At 35.6% G+C, this 24,969-nt stretch overlaps 3 protein-coding genes across 6 annotated transcripts; 2 read left to right on the forward strand and 1 right to left on the reverse strand.

Annotated features, from left to right (window-relative positions):
• Nucleotides 1–1,210: 1,210 nt before the first annotated feature.
• On the reverse strand, nt 1,211–4,753 carry LOC109180990. Of its 2 annotated transcripts, XM_019330728.1 has the most exons (8): nt 4,062–4,752; nt 3,338–3,415; nt 3,099–3,241; nt 2,298–2,368; nt 2,058–2,153; nt 1,724–1,816; nt 1,547–1,641; nt 1,211–1,453 (listed from the first exon to the last, which is right to left on the reverse strand). In XM_019330728.1, exons 1-7 carry the CDS (start codon nt 4,536–4,538, stop codon nt 1,559–1,561), a joined length of 1,041 nt encoding a protein of 346 aa, XP_019186273.1. In that variant the 5' UTR covers nt 4,539–4,752; the 3' UTR covers nt 1,211–1,453; nt 1,547–1,558. The 2 variants fall into 2 exon arrangements, 1 of the variants encoding a protein (XP_019186273.1); XR_002054142.1 differs by lacking the exons at nt 1,211–1,453; nt 1,547–1,641; nt 1,724–1,816 and adding an exon at nt 1,828–1,957 and having other exon boundaries at nt 1,991–2,153; nt 4,062–4,753.
• A 2,483-nt stretch (nt 4,754–7,236) lies between these two features.
• Nucleotides 7,237–24,947, forward strand: LOC109181968 (tafazzin). Of its 3 annotated transcripts, XM_019331955.1 has the most exons (8): nt 20,266–20,653; nt 21,531–21,649; nt 21,732–21,797; nt 21,920–22,117; nt 22,777–22,895; nt 23,760–23,865; nt 24,261–24,862; nt 24,919–24,947. In XM_019331955.1, the coding sequence occupies exons 1-7, from the start codon at nt 20,425–20,427 to the stop codon at nt 24,816–24,818; spliced, it is 1,395 nt and encodes a 464-aa protein (XP_019187500.1). In that variant the 5' UTR covers nt 20,266–20,424; the 3' UTR covers nt 24,819–24,862; nt 24,919–24,947. The 3 variants fall into 3 exon arrangements, with proteins under 3 accessions (XP_019187501.1, XP_019187500.1, XP_019187499.1); XM_019331956.1 differs by lacking the exons at nt 20,266–20,653; nt 24,919–24,947 and adding an exon at nt 7,237–7,512 and having other exon boundaries at nt 24,261–24,878; XM_019331954.1 differs by lacking the exon at nt 24,919–24,947 and having other exon boundaries at nt 24,261–24,878.
• On the forward strand, nt 8,536–9,569 carry LOC109181970 (putative F-box protein At1g67623). The gene is made up of 2 exons (XM_019331957.1): nt 8,536–8,832; nt 9,069–9,569. The coding sequence occupies exons 1-2, from the start codon at nt 8,629–8,631 to the stop codon at nt 9,486–9,488; spliced, it is 624 nt and encodes a 207-aa protein (XP_019187502.1). The 5' UTR covers nt 8,536–8,628; the 3' UTR covers nt 9,489–9,569.
• Nucleotides 24,948–24,969: the final 22 nt, after the last annotated feature.

Below are 24,969 nucleotides of genomic sequence, written 5' to 3' on the forward strand. Positions count from 1 at the left end.
CATTTTAATCTTTATACCTTTTTTTTTTTTCCTTTTCATTTCCAATAATTCTATTCCTCCTACAAAACAATGTAATTTGAATTCCTACATTATTCCTACCTTATTCTTTTCCTACCGAATTACAATTCTTTTTACTTCTTAATTCCTTCCTCCCAACCAAACACCCCGTAATTCTTAGGTCCCGAATTGTAATTCCACTGCCCACGAAATTTTGGGAGAGCACACCAAAATTGAATTCCTCAATTTCTTGATATGTGTATTTGAATTCTCTCTAATGTATTATTAGTTAAGACATGTTAATTAGAAAACATAAATAATATTTTGGTGTTATACACTTGATAATATTATTTTATGTGACAAATTTTATTATCCGTTGATCAAGAATGTTGATAAATCCTTATGGTAAACTTTGAATTTTGAAATCGGAATTGGAAGAGGTTCTAGGAAGTATTGAGGAAGATGTTCCCATAAGAAATGGTAAATGATCATCTAGTGAAGGAACTTCTTCTAGTAAAGAATCTTATTCTGAGGGAACTTTTGGTGAATGATCTTCTTCTATTAAAAGTTTTTTTTTTTTTTAAAGAATCTTCGGGTGGTAAAGATCATAAGGCATATTATTAGTTTTACAGATATTTCAATTGTTGTTGTTACAAAAAAATTTTGTAATATTCTTCATTACTCTAGTTTTTAATCGGGCAAATGGGTAAATGTCTAATCATGGATATATAATAGAACTTTCATCGAGCTAGGAGATACATATCATGAAAAAATTATTGCAAAGTTTACGAAAGAATTTTTAGAGACTAACAATCTTTCTTTTTTTTTTTTTGAATGAAAGACTAACAATCTTAAGTTACTCCCGATTAACAATCTCAAGTTACTCCCTTAGTGAATTTCTCAAAAACGCAACTTGAGAAGTTTGATATCTTGTATCTCAAAAGTTCATATTTGTCACCATTGCTACTTTTTGTTAAGGAAAATACAAAACTTTCAGAATAGTGTGTTACATGCGTCTAAAAACTATGATCAAGTTTTCCCTTGTTTTTATTGAGTACTAGGTTCCTTATATGAGAATTAGGTTCTTTAACACTTCTCACTACTATCCACAGCAAATTGAACAAAAACATTACATCATGTTTGTACACCAACAAGCTGGTTTGAAAGGTTTATTATTTAACTACAGATTCATTATTTGCACATTGGAGGATCATTATTCAATGCATAGGTCAATTAGATAATATGTACATACAAATTCATACAATTAAATAAGTATGAATGTATGATATTCTTGTACCAACAAAACAAAAACAAAAACAAAAAAAATGTATGATATTCAGTAATCCCACAGGCTGAGTACCTTTGCAGCAAGAAATTCAAGTTTAATATGTCTTCTTTCTGGCATCATCCATTCAAGCACAACGGCATCAAAAATGAAAAAAAAAAAAATGTGGAGCTGCACTAGGAAAAGAAATATCCATCAGACTCTCTATAAGCAATAAACACTACCCAATACCTCACAGATAGTGTGGGAAAAGGAGCTGTCTACCTCCGGAAAGTGTCAGCAAATGAAAAGCTGAAACTCGGGAGCTTCAATTCCCACATTTAAGTAGTTAACATCAACTACAACCTGCCCAAAATCATCTAATAGACAGCAAAAACCTTAGGAAGGCAAAGCTTTGACAATGAGGTGAATGAAAGGCTACTTTACAGAGAAGACACAAACCTTCATAAAGGGTCCTCACAAAATTTACGTACTCTGGTATGAGGTCCCGATATATGACACCATCCGGATGTGCATCCAAGACTACAAGGACTCCTATCAATTTTAGGACAAGCAAATATTATATCTGGATAAAGATTGTACACAAATAAACCAGTCAATCTGGTAAATGGGATAAATTTGCAGGCAGTAACATAAATAAGTTGCAAAAGTTTTAGGCAGGGATTCATCAATATTCAATTTGTAGCTAAGAAAATCTTCAGGTAACATAACAATGGAATGAAGATCAACAAATTCAGAACAAGATCTCTTTTTTTTTTTCATGATACAGAGATACCTGGTGCCAACCATTCCTTTGTGGATTCACTTGGTAAAGGAGCCAGCCACAATATGTTCCGTAAATTGATTGAATCATCATATGTCACATTAGACCCTGATGAAAATTGGTAATAATAACTATAGTACCCCACATATATGCACACAAATACATACAAAAATGTAGATTAAAAGTAAAAAGGGGTTCAGGATGTAAAGGAAACCCCAAAGAACTCAAACAGAGATGCAGTTATATACTTACCTATTTGACAGTAGCCCATATTGACTGGGAATACTTTCTCATCATATGCCAGGTATTCTTTAGCATGAAACCTGAATAATTTATTGCATGAGTTGATGAGCGAGCATACCAAAGAAAAAGTGGACCAACTGAAGATAAAAACAGATTTCAAGTCCAATCTATCAGCAGAGAAATCATTAAACATGCTGATTTCCTTCAGAGCAAGAAGTGTGGTTCATGATTTTTTTTCTACATAATTGAATACATTATTACATATCAGTTTAATAGTTCTTTCTTTGTCATAGCTATCAGCTATGAGTACAAATTAAAGAAAAAAAGGCTGTGTATCTGACTATCTGTATAGGTTCTGTGTTGTTACACTTATGAGGAAATATTAACAAGGATGGCAGGAAGTGTGGTGCCTATTCTAAATAATAAAGAGAAGCAAAAGCAGAGACTAGTTTGGTAGAGGGGATTAGAGTAGAAAGGTTCTGGGAAGAAGGGTATCTCAGTATCTGAGCTCAAAGGATAGTGGAAATGAAAGTATGTTAGCACTTTGTATTGACAACAATCAGAGTCAAACAATGGAAAGTGGTCTCCTTTCTTCCATTTCTTTCACCTAACACCAACAAAAGACTCCATTTGATCTCCCTAATCTTGCCATTCCAGTAAATAGATGGTGAATTAAAAAGAAGAACCATAATAAAATGAAAGAGAAGTACATTAACATTGTCTATGGCACTATAAATCCATCAGTATCATTATCAGATCTTTATTTCAAATTAAATATAATATAGAAGCAATGAGAGACCTGCAACTTACAGAATACCAAGCCTTCGAGAGTCTGTGGCAAGAAAGAGATGACCATGAAAGAGGTCATATCGATTCAATGACACATTCAGTCCTACCTCAGGGCCTCGACTGACAATCATCTCAAACAAAAATTTTAGGTATGAATTTATCTCCTAATAAAAAAAAAATGATTAAATACACATCAACATGCAGATTAAGGGAATGGTATGGCCATAAAGAATTTATAGCAGCAGTGGCAGACTTCTGACCTCATTTATGAAATGTCTCCCATAAGGAGTTCTAGTCAGCTCACACCGATTTTTCTTCGACCCTTCGACATCAGGAACCTGTTATTGTAAAAGCATTACATTTTACACATCAAAGTCTAGAAGCTGCCACTAGCTAGTGTGGACCAAAATGAGGTGTCAAATAGATTTCTATCTTTATAGTAGTAATCTCAACTGTTTCATAGTTTGATTAACATTCACAATTCATAGAACCATAAAGATATCAACATAATACTTTTCCCTTTTTTATTAAAAGGGTACATTTCCATCAGAAAGTGGCACTCCTGCAGTAACTGTAATATTGCTAGAAAATTTCACTTTTGGTCCCTTATACATGAATCACAGTTGGTCATTGATTATTACAATTTTCTAAAAAGGTGAGGACTATGTAATTTGTATCACATCTAATCCTGCCATCCAATTTCCTACCAACTATTGCCGGAAGTGCTCATTCCGGAATGAGCACTGCATTTGCTTCTTCCCGAAGGAGCATTTCCGAAAAGGAGCACTGCATTTACTTATTCTGAATGAGCACTTCCAGCAATAGTTGCCCGAAAAATTGGACAGCATAACCAAATGTGATACAAATTACATAGTTATGCATCTAATTATAAACTTTTAATAGTCGAACTGAAATTTATTCTATTGCTAATTAAAGAGAACACTTATATGAGTGGTTTTCTTCTCGTAATAACAGTGAACTCACAGGGATAACCGTAGGATCGAGTGCCCAATGAATAGACCCGGGATCACCACCTGAATCAACGGCAAGGCGTGCCAGCTCCATCACCGGCTCCGGTGGCCACCAAACAAGCTCATTCTCCTCTTGCCTGCCCTTGGAACCACTCAATTCCAAACCCAGCGCGCTCCAAGCTTGCGAGGACTCGTATCTAGGAACTAAAGGAACGAGGAATTTCAAGCAGGCACGGAGTTCCTGAGCCTCCCGAGCACTAATAGCGGAGGCCTGCTGTTTTGTTCCCAGTAGCGCCAGCAAGTCAGCCGGTGTAGCCTTGGGGACAGCCTGTTCCGGCGACGGCAATAGAGAAGAAAAACGACGGAGATTGAGCTTGCGAATTGAGAAGTTAGGAAAGAATGCGGCGTCGGAGGTGGAGCGGGAAGCTAGTGCAAAAGAGAGGGAGAAGAAGAAGGCGAATTTGATTGGCGATGATGTATTGAAGGCCATTTCGTCGCAAATTCTCCCTCTCAGTTGTCGATTGCATATCTTAGACCGGAGACTGTCGGTCCCGGAAGTGCTTAGAAGCCGGAGAGGTGATTGATCCCGTAAGGCCGACCGTCATGGTTTTCATCTCTAATCTCTTCTATGTGAGCTCCATGAAAACATAAAAATAGACAAGAAAAAAAGGGTAAAATCGCCCTCCCAGAGTACCAGGGACAGTGTATGACTGGAGGCGCCCACTAAAAACATGGGAAAAAAGTCAAAGATTATGAGATTAGATTTTGTGTACGCATTTTTTATAATTTATAGAGATAAGGGTCAAATAGACCCTCAAAGTATATTTAAAAGAGCAATTAAACCCTCCATAAAAAGTTCCAATTAAACCCTTCAACTTGTTAAAGTAGTGCAATTCACCCATTTTACCAGTCATCTTCCGGTAAATGTTGACATAAAATGCCACATGGACTACAATTTTTTTTTAAGAAAAAAAGAAAAAAAATGTAACCTACCTGCGCCGTTCAATTAAGGAATCGTATGGTAGGGCTGGCCGGCTAGGGTCGTCTCATCGCGGCAGCTATTCGGGATGGTCATCAGATTGCTGATTGGCCGCGGGTGATAGCCGGCGACTTTCCGGCGTATGGAGGCGGCGAACAAAGATAAGGATGGTGGCGTTGGTCTTTGGCTTATTCGCGACTACAAGCTTGTGTCATTCTCCTTCGTGGTCGAGTACGACGTGAAGAGCTCCGACGCCAGCGATAGAAACTCGTGACGGCTTCAGGCGTTAACGTCGGATCCTCTTTCTAAAGCTTGACTATGGTTTTGTTCACGTTTAGCTTGGGGAAGACATCGTAAGATAGCTTGACGTTCAATTCCTCGTCCAAGATGACGCACTGGGAGCTAAAGGTTTGGAACATTACGCAGTTTTCGTGGAGGTGTTCCATGGCGCGGCCGGTTTCAAGTGCTATTTTGATCCTCCTTTACCAGGCGAGGGTTTGTGGGGATTTTTGTAATCGATGAGGCAGTCGTGGGCAACTGGGCGATGTCGTTCTTGACGAAGTCGAAGACGAGGAAGCAATAGCTCCAGTCTTCCGGCGGTCGTTGGGCTCGGCTGAGTAGCTGACCAAGTGGGAAATCTTTTTGAAGTTTCTTGATTTTGTTCAGGCATTTGGGGAGGTCGTTAGGCTGGAAGCCTCCGTCGTCTGCTTCTGTCCCCGGCTCTCCGGCGTGGTTACGTTTTCTCTCTCTCTTTCTTCTTCTTCTTTTTTTTTTTAAATAAAAAAATTAGTCCATGTGGCTACTTAGTCAGCATTAACTGGAAGGTTACTGATAAAATAGGTGAATTGCACTAATTTGACAAGTTGAAGGGTTTAATTGGAGCTTTTTATAAATGGAGGGTTTAATTGCTCTTTTAGGTATACTTTGAGGGCCTATTTGACCCTTATCCTTAATTTATAATGTATATTATTTTAAAATAGGGAAAAGGGTAAATAGGCCTTTGAACTTTAGTTTAAAAGTCAATTAAGTTCTTAAACTTTTTAAAGGTGCAATTACACTCATTAATAATTCATTTAGGTGCAATGAAGCCCAAAAACAAGTTAATGACCTGCTATCACAGGTCATTAAGGTTCAGGCCACATTCCGGTGAATTTTTCAACAAAAAAAGGTGACAAGCAACTGACCTAGATTTGCCGAAAATTTCACCGGTCACTTTTTTTTTTTTTTTTTTTTTTTTTTTTGCCGGAAAATTCGACGGAAGGTGGTCTAAACCCTAATGACCTGTGATAGCAGTCATTAATTTGTTTTTGAGCTTCATTGCACTTACATGAATTGTTGAGTGGTGTAATTGCACCTTTAAAAAATTTAGGAGCCTAATTGACTTTTAAGCTAAAGTTCGAGGGCCTATTTAACCATTTTCCCTTTAAAATATAATATACATTATTCTAAAACATAATGTACATTGTTCTAATTCATAAAATATATTATTTTATTTTAAAAGTTTTATTATTCTAACATATAATGTACATTATTCTAACTTATAAAGTATATTATTTTAACACGTAATGTACATTATTCAAACACATAAAGTATATTATTCTAACTCATAATGCATATTATTTTAACTCATAAAATTCAATGACGTCATTTTGAACTGTGATTCGCACAATTAATTTGCCTTTGTTAATTGTAACACTCGCAATTTACTTTCGCAGTGGTTCTAGGAACATGATCCCACTAACTTAATCAAGATGACAATTCTTATCCCTTAATTTAAACTAAATTTGTTTATCTCATTATGATTCTTTATTGGTTTATCTCATTATGATTCTTTATTAGAAAGTCATAAGGCGAAATTAATTACACCTAAAAAGATGGTAGGTTTCGCTGTCTTAAAAAGAAAATGCCTAAGCATTCTAAATTGACATAATAATTTAATTGGGTTTAAATTATCCAAATCCTATTCACTTGATTTTGATTTGTAAATTATATCGTAAATTAAGATCCACTTCGCATGATAAATTATTGTGTGAGTTATAATTTACATAATTATATAATTAGAATGATGGACATTATGAAATTAAAATGCGATATATTATGAATTAAAATAATATATATTATGTATTAAAATGATGTACAGTATCTGTTAAAATAATGAATTTGCAATGCAATGTAATATGGAGAATTGCAATAGGGGGCATTTAACATCTCAATTCTCAAGGGGGGAGAAGCCGAAAGCTTTCATTTGATTGAGAATGGCTTCTGGCAGATGGATAGAGAGTGTAGCGGATCTGTGGAATGACAAGGCTCGATCGCTGCAGTTTCTGCTACGATACCGTCTCAGAGTCGCCGCCGATCACCGCCGTCTTCGTCCGAAGTCCTCGGACGATTACTTCGTGTCCACTATACAGAGATGAGCCCAGCGGTTTAGCGAATTCCGTCAGGAGTCTCCGCCTTCGTCTTCCAAAGTTCTACCGCAAAAGAGGTCTATTTCTACCCCTGTAATTCGTTCAATATGCGTCAACATGGTTAGAATGTCAGTATTTGCTGAACGTGTATTAGAAGCTTTGCGATTCTAGAAATTTTATGCTTTTCCTTTACACTAAACTTTATCCCATCACGCTGTTTATTGAGCTGCAAAATTGTTTCAAAGCATTTGGTCAAGCATCAGGAAAACATGAAACATTGTTTCCTAATTTGGCCACGCTTTCCTAATGAAATTAGGAATCCTCCTCCTCTGCTAGGATACAACCGCCAAAACTCCAGAATTGTGTTTCCTACTCCTAGTGTGTTTAGGAGAGTATATACTATATATATATATATTACATTGTCCTTAAAAGGTATTTAAAAGGCACGTAAGGCTCCACATTGTTTGAATTCTTGTTTCTAATTGCAAACAGTATGGTTAAACAGGGAGGAGATAGAAGAAAGAGGAGAGCTTACAACACTAAATTAAGTCATATTGTTCCATCTACTCATTCCCTCCCTCAAGAGTTAGTTGTCAATATTCTTGCAAGGGTAGCTTCTCATTCATTACGTGATCTTTTAAATGCCAAATTAAGGTACACATTACCCATACATACATGAATGGGAATTTTGTTTTCTTGAATTGCAATAATTTGATGGGTTTTTATTATTTTATCCTTTCAAAGGGATAGGATGATGTTATTGATATTGACCAAAACGCAGTAATGATTTGGTTTAAAATAGAATGAATTGCATATTGCCTTGATTTTTTTTGCATAGTTGCACAATTGCACTGGTTAAGAGCATCCCCAATAATTATACTTTTTGAGGAGTTTTTAAGGTGTGACTAGGAAAGATAAATGGGAGGGAAGGGAAAAAACAAAAACAAAAACAAAATTTTTAAAAAGTAAAGATTTTTGTGCCTCACGCGAGGCAGCTTTGTTTTTGTTTTTGTTTTTGTTTTTGTTTTTTTTTTCTTTCTTGGTGAGGCCCACAAATCTGGCAAAAACCAAGGTCCTTCAGCAAAGACCAAACTTAAACCCTCATTCTCAAGCCTCTGCCATTTAAGTTTTTACATTGTATAGTAACTTCATAAATTTTGTGTTTTATTACTTCTATAATAGCTATATCTTACATGTGCAAATATCTCTTGTTTTACAGCTGTAGGGAATGGAATGAATTGGGTGATGATAACTTGGTATATAAACATGCATCACTTGCTAAGATCCCAATCTTTCGGTGGAAACGAGAAACTGCAGAAAATAAAAGGAAAAGATCTTTGTTCTTGCAGAGGTGTGTCGATGCTGGAAATTTAGAAGCATTATATAGGAGAGGAGTGGTACACATACTATCCCTACTTTATCATCATACCTTATCCACATCAATACTTTTGTACCAAGTACAACCATTCTAGCTGCATTGAGTTTACAATACCAGTATACTGCAAACAACATATACTGCTACTTGGTTGTACTCGGTACAAAATGCACTGGATTCCATTAGCATTGTATATACATTTTCTTTACGGAGTAATAAATAGAGTAAATCAATATAAAGTAATGAACATGTTTGCAGGTCGATTATTTGCATAGAAAGGAACGAGGGTATGCACTTGAGTGCTTGAAGAAGGCAGCAAATGCAGGGCATGTAGCATCTAAGTATGCAGTTTGCATAATTTCAATATATTTGGGGGGAGAACATAAGAAAGATGGAATCAGTGTGTTGAGTAGAATGAAGGAGTCAAAGCAAAGTAGAAAGGAAGTAAGACAAGCTCGTCGAAAACTAGTAGACATCATCAATATGATTTGGCTACGTAATTTTCTGTGTGTGGAACCAAAACCTGTTTGTTGCACTAAACATCGTCTTTGTAAGAAGAACTGGTGGGGTCCCATTGACAGTGATGATGAAGACTCAGGCATAGAGTGTGAATCTTGTAAATGTGACTTAGAAATTTCTCACTTTAATAGTATTTGGCCAAAAGTATGTACTCCTTAACTTTTAGTAAGGTTCAAACTCATAATCAAGATTCTGGCCACTTAAACAAGGCTTCAAGGTTATATATATAGTTTGAATTTAGTGATGTGATATATATTTATATTCTTTTTTTTTTTTTTTGGTTATTAGTATACATATACTGGTACACAAATATTTAATCTCAGGAAGCTCAGTTGAGAGAAGATTGGTCTGGTTTGTATTTGCGGATGATATTTAAAAAATATATATATATAAGGAAACAATTTTAAAACCTGTGTACTTTATAAATGTAAAGTTCTCATGTGTGGTGTCTTTGAAAATCTGTGGCATATAATTTCTAGAGAAGTATTAGTGAATATAGATTTGTTAGTCTCATGTGGTGGTGGGTTAGACCTTAGCTTGTCCTGTTACAGTAGTGTCGTGTTACCCCTACTGATGGCAAAAATTGATGTGGACTATGGGTCCACACAACGCTATGTGAATTATAAAAAATAAAAAAAAAAAAATTATTTGTGTACTGAATGTACATTATACAAAATGTATTTTTATTACTCAAATAATGTACTTTTTATTTGTGGTCCACTCGGCTGTGTGGACCATGGTCTATGCAATAACGACTCTCTATTGAACGAACTATTTGGATTTTGCAACAAGTCGACTGAGAGGGAATGGGAACAATCACTATTTCATTGACCATGGTACACACAACTGTAAGAATTATGAATATAAAATACATTTTTAATATACTAAATGTACATTATTTTATACATATTGAAGGTACATTATTTTATATACTATTAAATAATGTACATTTAATATATAAATAATGTACATTTAATATATATTAAAAATTACCATTTATTCATATTACACAGAAAAATTTCCCAAATGGGAATCCCTTGCCATTGGCATGGATACATACTTTATGGATTAATGTCACACTCACAGCCAAAAAGCGAACGATTGTGAATGATGAGAAGAAAAGAAATATAGGAGTCGTTTACTAGCTTGGAGAAATGGAGGATTTTCCAGAAAATAGAGAAATTGCGAAGTGAAAAAAATAAAAATTGAAGAAATTGTTTATTAATTTTTTTTTTTTTTTTCAAATTCAATCTCTATCTCCATTCTTCCACTTCTAATACAAATTTAGAGAATAGATAAAAAGCTTTCTCCAAATGGAGGAATAGACACGGGTGAATAATAAACCGGATGAACAGTGTGTAAGGTCCTGGGATCGATACCGCGTGCGGCGCTTGTCTGTGTTTTGTTCTTCCCATTCTCCTTTCTTCTCTTTTTTTTTTCCCACTACGTCTTCCTCTTTTTTTCCATTTCTTTCTTCTTTCTTCTTTCTTCTTTTTTATTATTATTATTATTATTATTATTATTATTATATTCCCCTACGTCTTCCTCTTTTTTTCCGTTTCTTTATTATTATTATTATTATTATTATTATTATTATTATTATTATTATTATTTGCACAAAAAATCACATTTGTATTTTTATACATGTTATTATTGCGTATGTTATTTTGTAACCATTTATAATTTATTTAGTGTAAAATTTTTATTGGTGTATTGAAATTATTATTATTATTATTATTATTTTCTCCCTACGTCTTCCTTTTTTTTCAGTTTTATTATTATTATTATTATTATTATTATTATTATTATTATTATTATTATTATTATTATTATTATTATTTGCACAAAAAATCACATTTGTATTTTTATACATATTATTATTGCCTATGTTATTTTGTAATCATTTATAATTTATTTAGTGTAAGATTTTTATTGGTGTAAGATTTTTATTGGAGTATTATTATTATTATTATTATTATTATTATTATTATTATTATTATTCCCCCTATGTCTTCATCTGTTTTCCGTTTTCTTTTATTATTATTATTATTATTATTATTATTATTATAGAAATGAAAAACTGGAAATAAGGAATAAAAATTAGAAAACTGGAGAAATGGAGAAATGGAGATGGAAAACTTGAGAAATAGAGAAATGGAAAAGTGAAAATGGAAAAACAAAGGAATGAAGTAAATGACCCCATAGTGTTTTTGGGTGTTACAAGAACAAATATGTGTTAGGTTTGGTTGAAGTAGACCCAAAAACTCCCTAGGCCCGTGTTAGGATCAATTTTCTGCTTCTCTATTAGTCCAAATAAGTCTCCCTTTTATAGGGCGTATTACAACTTATAAGGACTTTCGTGCTAATAACAGTTGCTATACTATTCTTAATTAGAGACTATATACTAATAGTTTTTTTTTTTTTTCCTGAAATACCTTGAATTCTTTACAAGGTAATACCTATTTTATGCTTTTACAAACATTTTTAGTCCAAAAAATCTAAGGGTATGTTTGGTTGGTGGATTTTATCCATAGGAATGGGTATGAAAGTGATTGTTGTTGTTTGGTTGATAGGTTTTTAGAACACTACTATGGGTTTCGAATACCCTATCAATTGAAAAAACCATACCCAAATACAATAAGGGTTTCATTCCCTTATTCATTCTCAAGCACTACTATTAGTAACCATTCTTATTCCACCCTACTACCAAACATGTTAAATACTTTAACCAAAACCCATTACCATTACCAAGTATTTGATACCGATTCCGATTCCAATTCCTATGTGCGAACCAAACACACCCTAAATTCCTTCGAACTTAAGACCACCTATTTAATCCAACTACTACAAAGTAAAACTATTAAATTGGTGTATTTGATCCATTTTTGTAAACTGTTAAAATCCTATATCCTATATATAATAAAGCCATATGGTCTTGTGAAAATTAAATAGTAATAATCAACATTTAATTTTCACAAGACCATAATAATATTGTTAATTATAATAACAATAACAATAACAATAATAATAATAATTGCAATAATAATGATGATAATAATTTCCATTGACAATTTCTAATATATATATATATATATATATATATATATTTATTTATTTATTTATTTATTTATTTATTTATTTATTTATTTACATTTCAATTGCTACTGTCAAATTATTGTGTGAACGATGGTCCACATAATTGTATGGATCATGAATATCAAATACATTTTTAATATATTAAAAATACATTATTTTTATATTGAAAGTACCTTACATACATATATAATGTACCCTTAGTATATTTAAAATATACTTTTTATTGCATGCAACCCCAAAGTTCATAAGTTTGAAATTAATATATGGCATAGCTAGGTGGCCTAATATTTAAGATTGTTGATGTGCATATTGAGGACTACGGAGACAAAGATGCGTTATTCGTGGATTCATCGGATACTATCCAACAACACTCTCCAACTTAATTGACGTGAAGTAGGCTTAGTAACATTAAGATTATATTCTCGAATTATTAGTTCTCAACTTTTATTGATTACACACTTAATTCGATTGTATTTGGAAGAAAAAATCAATGTTCGAACTAAGATTGTGATTTTGGTCTTTAAAGGTCAATTGTATGTTGCTACATCTAGAGTTAGAAATCTCAAAGGTCTAAAAATTTTGATCCGTGGTGACTCTAAAATTGTAATTCAATTACTATTGTAGTTTACTAAGTTCTTAAAAATTTGTAATATTAAATACTATGTACTATATTTTTATATAGTTTAAGATTGTAGTAATCACCCACCTTAAATATTATTTTAATTGTAAATATATTTATGTTCATAATTTTATCATAGGAATTCACACATAATAATTATTAAATAACAAAAATTTTATATATAAATAAACCTCATATATGATATATTTTTATAACATATTTTTCGTGCATCGCACGGGACAAATACTAGTAATTATAATATACTCCGTATTTTAAATGATTTTCATCACCGGGGCTACTGTACCAGTGAGTGAGGAGGTGGTGCATGACAATGTGTCAAAAAACTTGCAGATGGCGGGTCTTGGTTCCCAGGCCCGCCCGACCCAATGAGTACACTAAGCTGGAACTGTCGTGGCTTGGGCAATCCACAGACAGTTCGTCAACTGGAGGACGTAGTGTCCCGGAAAAAGCCTGATTTTGTATTTTTGATGGAAACTAAGGTACGAAGGGATCATGCGGAACATGTTCGAATTAAGTTAGGGTTTGAGGGGTTGTTTTATGTTGAGCCGGGGGGTGAACGTGGATTAAGTGGTGGCATAGCACTATTATGGCGGAAAAATAGCACAGCAAGACTGATAACTTACTCAAAGAATTATGTTGATATGGAAATCAGTATGGTTGGGTTTCCACACTGGCGAATGACTTGTTACTATGGCTATCCAGAGAGAAATAGGCGCAGGGAGGCATGGAATCTCATTAAATCCTTAAAGTCACAGTCTAATCTACCATGGGTTATGATTGGAGACTTTAATGAGCTTCTATTCCAGTACGAGAAGAGGGGGGGTAATCCACATCCGAATTCTCTTCTGCGTGGGTTTGGAGAGGTCTTGGACTATTGTGGATTAGCTCAGTTGCCGATGAATGGATATCAGTTTACATGGGAGAAGGGTAAGGGCACGACAAGATGGATAGAGGAGAAACTGGATAAAGTGTTGGCTACGAATGTGTGGAGTGATGTAGTCCCAGGTGCAAATGTGACAAATCTATTGATGAGACAGTCGGATCATTCTGCCATCTTCCTAGGTATTCATGACCCGATGGGAAGAGGGGGGACATACAGACGATAGTTCAGGTTTGAGATGGCATGGTTGTATGATGAGGGGTGCAGGCATGTGGTGGAGGAGTCGTGGAATGAGAGAAGAGGGAATGGTTTACAAGATTGTATTGCACATTGTGGCAATCGTTTGGCTAAATGGGGAGGAGACCGGTATCATAAGTTTGGTGAGCGGATTAAAAATCTCCGGAGAGAACAATTGCGGCTCAGGGGACGAATGGATACAAACTCATTAACTGAATTCCAGCGCATGGAGGTGGAATTGAGTAATATGGAGGCCCAGGAAGATGCATATTGGAAACAACGAGCGAAACAGCATTGGCTCAGGAATGCGGATGCCAATACTAAATTCTATCACAGGTATGCCTCTCACCGAAAAAAGAAAAATTCAATATCTCGTATTATGAATAATTCTGGGGATTGGGTTGAAGGAGATGATATGAAGGATGTGGTTATGGATTATTTTGCCAATGTGTTTAGTTCTAGTAATCCTGTGTCTGGCCATAATTTATTTGAAAGGGTAGTACCAAAGATCACGCATGAGCAGAACGAAGCACTGCTTCGACCGTTTGTGGTTGATGAGGTTAGGGCTGCATTATTTGCAATGTTCCCAGATAAAGCACCGGGTCCGGATGGAATGAACCCAGGTTTCTATCAGCACTTCTGGGATATTGTGGGAAGTGACATGGCAAATTATATTGTTGATTGCTTGAATATGCGTCTATCCCCTCTGCATTGAATGAAACGAATGTTGTGTTAATCCCAAAAAAAGATGCCTCAGAGTTAATTTCGGATCTACGGCCAATAGCCCTAAGTAATGTTGTTTACAGAGTGATGGCCAAGATGATTGCGCAGAGAATGAAACCCCTGATGGAAGGTATTATTTCAGACACACAGAGTGCTTTTATCCCTAATCGGCTAATTACTGATAATATTTTAGTAGCAGCTGAGGTGGGACATTTTTTGAATAGAAAACAATGTGGTATTGGTGGATGGGGAGCTCTTAAACTGGATATGGCTAAGGCATACGATCGTATGGAATGGCCTTTTTTGAAAGGGATGCTTAAAGCCTTAGGATTTGATGAGAGGTGGGTGGATTTGATCATGTTGTGTGTTACCACAGTCTCCTACAGGTTTCTGGTCAATGGGTCGCCTACGGAGGCAATATTGCCCACTCGTGGTCTCAGACAGGGAGATCCTTTGTCCCCGTATCTGTTTATCATTTGTGTAGAAGGCCTTTCTCTATTATTACAGCAGGCACAGGCTAATGGTTTGATTCATGGATGTAGAGTGGCACGAGCTGCGCCCCCGGTCTCCCATTTGTTTTTTGCTGATGACAGTCTACTATTTTTTAAGGCGAATGTACAGGAAGCTACTGAAATTAAGAACATTTTGGCTACTTATGAGAGCTTATCTGGGCAAATGGTCAACTATCAGAAATCTAGTATTTGCTATAGTAAGAATACTAGTGGGGCTGATAGGGATATAGTGGCACAGACCCTTGGGGTGGTTCAGGCTCCGAATTTTGGAAAGTATTTGGGGTTGCCGGCATTTGTGGGGAAAAATAAGAAAATAGCATTTGCTTATATTGAAGATAAAATCAAACAGAGAATTGGCTCATGGAATAAGAAGCTCCTAACGCAAGCTGGGAAGGAAATTTTATTGAAAAGTGTAGCCCAGGCAATGCCTACCTTTTCAATGAGTGTATTTTTGTTGCCAATATCTGTTTGCTCTGCTATTGAGCGCACAATGAACCGATATTGGTGGGGCTCAGGGACGGACCGTGGTATTCATTGGAAGTCTTGGGATAAACTATGTATCCCAAAGAAATATGGAGGTCTGGGGTTTAAGGATTTAAGAGCATTTAATTTGGCTATGGTAGGAAAACAAGCATGGAAGTTTCTTACCAATCCTGAGTCCTTGGTGGCCCGCATTTATAAAGCTAGGTATTTTCATGACCGCCCATTTAATGAAGCATGTCTAGGGAATAATCCTAGCTATTGTTGGAGGAGTATTATGGCAGCCAAGGACCTAATAATTGGTGGGGTAAGACGCCGGGTTGGAAATGGTAACTCAACGCAAATATGGAAAGACCCTTGGTTACAGGATGAAATGGATCCTATGATCCAAACGGAGATGCCGCCACAACTAATAGATGCAAAGGTTTCTGGTTTAATTGATCAGTCGACTGGTACATGGGACCCATATATTTTATCTGATATTTTTGACCCAAGTGATGTGCCAAGAATATTGAAAATACCTATCTCCCCGGAATATGATGATACATGGTATTGGTATGATGACCCCAATGGATGCTACTCGGTCAAGAGTGGATACAGGCACGTAGTGGGTATTTATGAGAGTAGCCCGGGCTTTGATAAATGGGACGCTATATGGAAGCTACGAATACCACCCAAATGGAGAATGTTTTTATGGAGAGCTATAAGTAATATCCTTCCTACAACCAACAACTTGCTTATAAAGAGAGTGGATGTTGATCCGATATGTGCCATGTGTGGATTAGTAAATGAGGATGTTATGCACTCATTGGTCTTGTGTGATTATGCAAAGTCCATTTGGACCCAATCTGGCCTTCCGTTACCCCATGTTACCACAAATATTTTTCATGAATGGTTTAGGACAATCTTGAATGTTCTAGACTCTAATGAAATGTTATTTGCAGCTGGAATTCTATACAATATTTGGAGAGCCCGGAACGGAGCAGTATGGGATGCATGCTTACACTTGCCGAGAAGAGTTGTGTTATCAACTCGAACCATGGTGGATGCATGGCTAGCAGTACGTGGTGTCACCGCCCAACGCACAAGCCAACACACTGCTATATTGCCGACCGAGATCATTGCCGCCCCACTGCCCAGTTCGGCAGCTGCGACTGTCTCGCCAGCAGCGCTGCCACACTCGTCCACACGCCAGGAACACTCCGCATACCCGAAGCAATGTTACGTGGACGCGGGATACAATGCAGATATGAAGATAGCCACAGCCGGAGTCCTATTACTAGACCATATTGGAAGATATGTATCAGCTTACTGTGTGCCACCACAAGCGTGTTTCTCACCTCTTATGGCCGAGACCCTAGCATGTAAGGAAGCGTTATCATGGCTCAAACAACGTGGTGAACAATTGATTCAAATCTTTACGGACTGTCAGACGTTGCGAACCAACCTCGAGTCTTCTATCCAACCTCGATCTTATCTTGGCTATGCCCTTGATGAATGCAGACGCCTTATAGCTACTTTTAATTTCGTTTCAGTTATATTTATTCCTAGATCACAGAACGTTATGGCACACGACTTAGCATCAGATGCTTTTAATTATTCTACAGCTATGTACTGGGATGGGATCCCGCCTGACTCGATTTCAATTCATATATAAATGCAACCACATTGGTTTTTTCAAAAAAATGATTTTCATCACACTTTTTTAGACTTTGTTGGTCTTATATTACAAACATTTATGATCATTTAATAATTTTTGCACTTTAATTTTTTTAAAAGAGTCTACAAAAGTTATTTAAATTTTAAATTAAATACAATATTGCAAATTTAAAAACTATTATAATTTCAATATAAGAATTAAAGCATTCATTTTGTTAGTACACCTAGTATTTCACGCATCCAATACACGAAAAAGTTATGTTATTATGAATTTAAATAAATAATTAGAAAATGTTAAAATGTACAATATAGTTAGATTTCTCATATACTTGATTAGATATATATTTTAATAATATACAATTAAAAATAAAATTTTGTATGATTAGAATAGTCCTTAATTATGTACATATTTAGATAAATTTATAATAAAAAATTACATAATTAAATTGATTTATTCCTAATTGCATTCCGCACGTGCCCGCACGCGCGCACACACATACACAACACGAGATCAATTTATATTTATTACACACTTTCAAGTTTGCAATACTTGTAAAATTAACCCCACCATTTTCTCCTTTATTTTTCAGTAACTCTCTGGCGTTGATCTACCCAAATGGATATATCAGATCATCCTCACTTTTTTTTTTTTCTTCAGAACATGTTCTCACTTGAACCCTCACACACACACACAAAATGAGAATAACAGCAAAAGGTGAGGACAAATCATCAATGTTCAACAATGATTTATGATTTTAGTAAAAAAAAAAAAAAAAATACACACACACACAACGTTTATTTTATAATTATTGCAAACTTTCATGTTTGTAATATTTATAAAGCTGACATCGTCCATTTTTTCCTTGTTTTTAGGCCTTCAGTAACCTTCAACCATTGATCTACCCAAATAGATGGATCAAATCAGTCCTTACAATAAAATCACAATTCAATTCCTATTAAAAGTCTAGCCACTCATTGTAGCTTGGAGAATCATCATTGCATCAAGGATCAACTAAGCAAAGCAATTAAAGTAAGAAAGCAAGTAAAGATTACTAAACTTGATTGCAATAGAGATTCAATCTACAATTGTTTCTTAGATTGAGAAGTGTGTCAAACTTCCCTCACCAAGAGATCTTCAATTCAAGAGTTGAGAGACTAGAGAGAGAAAACCTAGCTTAGAACTAAATTGTAAAATTTGAAAAGTTGTAAAATGATAATGTGATGTCACTAAAATATCTAATCTAGCTTTAAATAGTTTTTTCCTCCAAAATGCACTTTGAATTCTCGCGCTGCTCTGCATCCACGAGCCGTGGCCCGCTTGTGGATCGCGTCGTTGAAACATTCTGTTCTCAATCAATGAAGGCTCCACGATCGTGGATCACGTCGTGGAGACCTACTATTCTCAATCCACGACTGCCCAACAATCGTGGATCCTTCCTCTTGAAAGGGCCCGCCTTGCTCTATTCTTGTGGATCCTTCCTCTTGACCGAGATGGTTCTTAGTAGAAAGGAACATGAGTCTAATGCTCAAACTGTTCAACAAAAATTACAATTTTTTTTTCTCGAATTTTAAGTAGTCCCTTGATGAAGTCCATTGAAATATTTGTCCATAAATGAGTTGGGAATGGTAGTGGTTACAACTTACAACACCCATGTTGGGTGTAAGTTTTCCCATTTATTTTGTTGACATGTGGAGAAATTAGATATGAGATTCATTACCATACAACTTAATCCCGGTCAACGAAAATCACACGCGGATGCAATGGATCGTTTTTGTATTCCTTTGTGATTGTTGTTGTGAGTCTCCTATAAAATATGTTGAATAAGTTTCGAGTTTAGAACAATTATTAAAATGAGCCACTGGCGCACCTCTCCTAATTATTGTCCATTTATTATGGAATAATCTTTTTTAGAGGGACAATTTGACATATTTCTGCCAAATCCTTCTATTATATACACCTCTGCATATAGATTAGATTGTCGAAGGTGAAAGCATTATTGGTTTCTCCCTTCCCATTCTTTAAGGAAATAGATCGACAAAGGCTTGGAGAAGTTCGATTGGAAAAGAAATAGACGTAGATAAGACATTGCTTGCTAGGCAAGAGGATAACAAGTTACAAATTCTGTCTCGGCAGGATATGGATATGTACAAAATATTTTATACTCTATATTTATTTTACAAAAGAGAAACTATTTGTTCCTTCATTAAGAGTTGAGACAAAAAAATCTTCTAAGACATTATTAACGGTAAGATGAGACAAAAAACCTTCTAAGACATTACTAATGGTAAGAAGTATTATTCAAGACTTGTTTTCCAAACATAGATATAAGAAAATTGATAATAACTTATGTAAGATCGTCTTACGGGTCTTAATTTATGAAATGAGTCAAATATTTGATTAATGTAGTTAAAGATTTAACTCATTAATCAAAGATCTAATCCGTCTCACATATTGAGACCCTTGAGACGATCTCATACAAATATTACCCAAAAAAATTTGATTCATATCACAAACATAGAAAGATTAGATTATATAATTTGACGAAGGTTTTTTTTGTCCTCGAAACAATATTCACTTTTGTCTTTTAGGCTGCGTGTGACATCAAGGTGGGCATCATTGATAGTCCACTTCTCTAGTTCTCTTGCCACGTATTCAGCGGGACCCGCCTTGATATTTAGCTCATTATCCATTTGGTAAGGGAAAAATTCAGCCCCGCGCACTTTAGCAAGAAACCTAGCCGACTGTCTAACCGTTCTTCACTTCAAATCTCACTGCGCCGTTATTTCTGCAAAAAACCGTTGGATCAGTTCTCTTTCTCATAGCACATCTAAAGGGTGGAGATCGGAGAAGCTTTCAGCTGATTGAGAATGGTTTCTGGCAGATGGATAGAGAGTGGAGTGGATCTGTGGAAGGACAAGGCTCGATCGCTGCAGTTTCGCCTCCGAGACCGTCTCAGAGTCGCCGTCGATCACCACCGTCGCCGCCCGAAGATATCAGACGGTTACTTCGCCTCCACTGTGCAGAGATGGGCCCAGCGGTTTAGCGATTTCCGTCAGGAGTCTCTGCCTTCGTCTTCCAAATTCTACCGCAAAAGAGGTCTATCTCTGCCCCTGTAATTTGTCGAATATGCATCAACATGGTTGGAATCTCAGTATTTGCTGAATATGTGATTCTAGAAATGTCGGTTCTGGTCCTGATGCCTTTCATTTACTCTATATATCAGATCACGCTGTCTATTTAGCTACAAATTTGTTTCAAAAGCATTTACTTTCTATTAACTGCTCCCAATGGAACTAGGGAATGTAGCACTGTAGGGTATTTAATCGGTATTATTGCTTTTCATTAATGATTCCTTCATTAATAATTCCTGTTATGGCTTTTGGGAGTTGGATTAAATTCATTGTCCATATTAAATATTAATACGAAGATGATCACTTTAATTTTCTTATTTTTGAATAAATTTAGTACTCTATTAATACAAACTTGAAAAATAACAAAGTATAGTTGCAAACTCAGGGAAATAAAATGCCAAAATAATCTTGAGAAGAATTAATAATAATATACAAGGAATCTCAGTTGAGAGAAGAATCAGAAGATTGGTCTGTTTTGCATGTATGGTTAAGGTGAATTGTTACTGTTGCGGGCCTCCTGATGACAACTATATCAATATAGAACACTTTTGGTGCCATGGTTTCCAAGCTCTTAATTATGCCTTGTATAATAAACAATATTTAAACTACATGGAATCAGTTAGTGAATTTGATAACATATTCTGAAAGAGTTTAGTGCAATTATGCCTCGGTATTTGCCTTTTAATAGTCAACATTTCTTTTAAACGTAGCTTATAGAATTCTTGTGATCTTGTCTATGTAATTTTAATTCCATTATGTGCCTGATCTTTTCACTTCAGTACTTGTCCTTTCTTCATCCTTTCCTTTTGTTAAATGTACAATATTGGATCTTATGCCTGCAGTTAGCAAGGATGTGGATCCAGAAACTGATTCAGTCCTGACACGTATGCTTCAAGCTGTTGCTGTTCCTCTTCTTGGAAATGTTTGCCATGTATTTATGCATGGCCTTAATCAAGTTCAGGTAAGTTTTACGCCCATTTGCTTTTAGATAAATGGTAGTGGAATTGTTTGTTATCAGGAGAGTAAGTTAGCAATCATTACAGATATATGGTGCTGAGAAATTACATCATGCTGTGCTCAATCGGCCAGGGGACAAGCCTTTAATTACAGTAAGATTTTGTCATTTAACAACTATAGGGATCAAACGTCTGTGTCCAAAAATTGCACATTCTGTTCTTATTTCAATATTATGCCTCGTGGTGATTCAAAATTGCACTTGAACTAATTTTAGGTCAGCAATCACGTTGCTTCTATGGATGATCCACTGGTCATTGCTGCATTGCTTCCTCCAAGTGTTATTTTCGATGCTCAAACTTTAAGATGGACACTATGTGCAACCGATCGATGCTTCAAAAATCCAGCAACGTCGGCATTCTTCAAATCTGTTAAAGTCCTACCAGTTTCCCGTGGTGATGGAATTTATCAAAAGGTACTTTCAGTGCTCATATGATGGCGGGGGATGTTAACTCTATATTTAGTAAATGTAAAGTTAAAAGTTCTCATATCTGATGTCTTTGAAAGTTTGTGGCTTATAATCTCTGGAGATGTATTAGTGAATATAGATTTGTAAGCCTTCTATCAACACTGAAGCATGTCTTTTCATGGTTAAGTGCTTTTTAGAGTAAATATATTTGATTGATTGTAATTTTTTAGTTTAGATATATTCTAGTCTCATATGATGGTGGCTTGAACCTTGTCCGGTTAGGTTTTGTATGTGATATGGTATATGAGTCTCAATTTCATATTGTCTTATGACTATTTAAGAACCAAAAAGCTAACTAAATATTTTCTGAACAATTTTGAGATAATATCACCAGATTACCAAATGAAATTATGAGATACGTATTTTGTTTGTCACAAAAATATGCGAACCAACTTGCACTCTTGCTTTTGCTATGCTTTTATAAATTAGTAAAACTTGGCATTTCTAACCTATTGAACAATCATGCATTGTATTTGAAGTATCTTTGTTCTACTTTGTCATCAAATCATTTTATATTCTGGAACTCTCAAGTGTCTCTCAGAGCATCACATGGACAAAGACACTTCAGAGCTTATTGCTAATTCTATTTCTTTGCTTTGCCATAGGGTATGGACATGGCTATTTCAAAACTCAACCGTGGTGGATGGGTTCACATATTCCCAGAAGGTAGTCGTTCTCGAGATGGTGGGAAAACCATGGGTTCTGCAAAAAGAGGCATTGGAAGGTATGATTATTGGACCAAGGGTAAATATTTTGTGAAAGTGGATGCTAATTACAAAAACTTCAAAATTCCTGTTATTGTTAAAAATATTTAGGCCCTGTTTGGTAAAATTGCTGTTAGCTGATAGCTGTTAGTTGTTAGCTGATAGCTGTTAGTTGTTAGCTGATTGTGTTAATTAGAGGGTATAAATAGTTGATAACATTAGCTGATTGTAGAAAAGTGTTTGGTAAATTAGCTGTTAGCTGATAGTTGTTTGGTATAATTTCTTTTCTCAAAAAGCTAATTGAAAAAGTTACTTGGAGTAGCATTTTGAATTTTAGCCTTTTGGAGTTGCAAAAAGCTAATTAATCAAACATTTATATTGATATTTTAACTAAATCAAACAATTAATAGTGGTCAAATAAGCCAAAATTGGCCTATAGGCCAATTTTTTACCAAACAGGGCCTTAATCTAAAGCAGTAAAGCATAGGAGTTCGCAACTTCGCATGACCATGAGAAGAATGATTTTATCTTCGCTATCCATCCCCCTCCCCTAAAAGAACAAACATAAATAAGAGGAATTTGAGCTTGAACCCTTTAGAAGATAGCATCCATCATTGTTATTCAAGTAAGGCTGCTATTTTCTTCCTTGTTAAGTTTGATATGCAAAACAGTCTTGTTATCAGATTTGGTTTGAGACTTGGGTAGTCTGATTATACAAAGGAGTACAGTGGTGACACAAACAAACTGGTTTTAGAGTCCCTTCCTTCTATTTCTATCAGCCACACTTCTGCAGAGTGCAGATTGTGGTTGGTTCATTTTCAGTCAACCTTATACTTTTTCTTTCATGTATTCAAGAGCTAAGAGATCTGCTAATATTTTGATAGGTTGGTCCTGGATGCTGACTGTATACCAATAGTTGTCCCATTTGTGCATACTGGCATGCAAGAAATAATGCCTATTGGAGCCAAGTTTCCCAGGATTGGCAAGACGGTACGTCTCTGTGCTCATGTAGCTGCTTAAAGTTGTAAATACTGACCACTTCACAACAATCCTTCTTTTGCATGAAAAATGGGTATGGGGGGAGATTTAATATTATGGTTTTCTTGATATGTGATTATGAAGGTCTTTCAGGAATGCTGATCATAGCATCCTAAGGAACCGGGACAAACTGACACAGTTAGATTTCATTTTTTAAGCATTCTAATTTTATGTTTTGTGTGTATGTGCTTGTGCTCTAAAGAGATCTTTTTTTGTTGGGGAATGATTTAGGTGGTTGCCCTATTTATCTTGTTTTATTTTATTAGCATCCAACAGTTTTTGTCAATTTAAACACTTAAGTGTAATATACCAGCTTCTGGATCATATTCAATTTGATAACTTTATAGGTGACTGTGCTTGTTGGTGATCCCATTGAATTTGATGACCTTATTGCTGCGGAGGGGGAGCAGAACATATCAAGAGGAAAGCTCTATGATGCCGTGTCTGAAAGAATTGGTGATCGATTACAGAAGCTAAAAGCACAAGTTGACAGATTAGCGGCTAATAAGCAATCACAGGAGTATCATGTTCCTGTTACAGAACGAGCTGCTGGGATTCTGCAACAGGTCGACTGGGAATCCTTTGGCATGGAAACGTACACACACCCCGATTCTCATTCCTCATCGTTGAAACAAGAGTTTTCTTTGGAAGCCGAGCCAGCTGAAACCAATGCCCATGTAAATCAGGACTCGTATTTCAGAATGGGCTTCTCCGGTAAAGGCAGATTTGCATCGCGAATCAAGAATTACATGGACTCAACCGAAATAACACTGTTCTCAGCTAGAGGTTTGTTTGCAAGGAACAAGGCAGAATGTGACGCTGTAACCATTCAATATTTTAGTCCCCTAAGGGCATGGCACAACCTCTTGAGGAGGCCTAACTGTGAATTATACTATTCTCCCTAAAAGACAATGTTGGTTGGCTCGAAGATCTGTGTAAATATATATAGATTTTGGCTTTTATTTTGTCAGAGGTTTTATATAGATTGCAGCTTCAAGTAAATAGGCAAATATGGTGTAAGTTATTGCGTTTTGTGTTCTGGGTTATGTGCAGATA

The sequence above is a fragment of the Ipomoea nil genome, unplaced genomic scaffold, assembly GCF_001879475.1.
Source record: "Ipomoea nil cultivar Tokyo-kokei standard unplaced genomic scaffold, Asagao_1.1 scaffold1043, whole genome shotgun sequence".
Taxonomy (NCBI): domain Eukaryota; kingdom Viridiplantae; phylum Streptophyta; class Magnoliopsida; order Solanales; family Convolvulaceae; genus Ipomoea; species Ipomoea nil.

Coding starts and splice junctions, on each gene's coding strand:
- LOC109180990 (XM_019330728.1), bottom strand. CDS start 4,538: ATGGCCTTCAATACATCATCGCCAATCAAATTCGCCTTCTTCTTCTCC. Junction 3,416..4,061: donor TCGATCCTACGGTTATCCCT/GTGAGTTCACTG, acceptor TTACAATAACAG/GTTCCTGATGTCGAAGGGTC. Junction 3,242..3,337: donor GGAGACATTTCATAAATGAG/GTCAGAAGTCTG, acceptor TTTTTTTATTAG/GAGATAAATTCATACCTAAA.
- LOC109181970 (XM_019331957.1), top strand. CDS start 8,629: ATGTGCAAATATCTCTTGTTTTACAGCTGTAGGGAATGGAATGAATTG. Junction 8,833..9,068: donor CATTATATAGGAGAGGAGTG/GTACACATACTA, acceptor ACATGTTTGCAG/GTCGATTATTTGCATAGAAA.
- LOC109181968 (XM_019331955.1), top strand. CDS start 20,425: ATGGTTTCTGGCAGATGGATAGAGAGTGGAGTGGATCTGTGGAAGGAC. Junction 22,118..22,776: donor GTGATGGAATTTATCAAAAG/GTACTTTCAGTG, acceptor GCTTTGCCATAG/GGTATGGACATGGCTATTTC. Junction 22,896..23,759: donor GCAAAAAGAGGCATTGGAAG/GTATGATTATTG, acceptor ATATTTTGATAG/GTTGGTCCTGGATGCTGACT.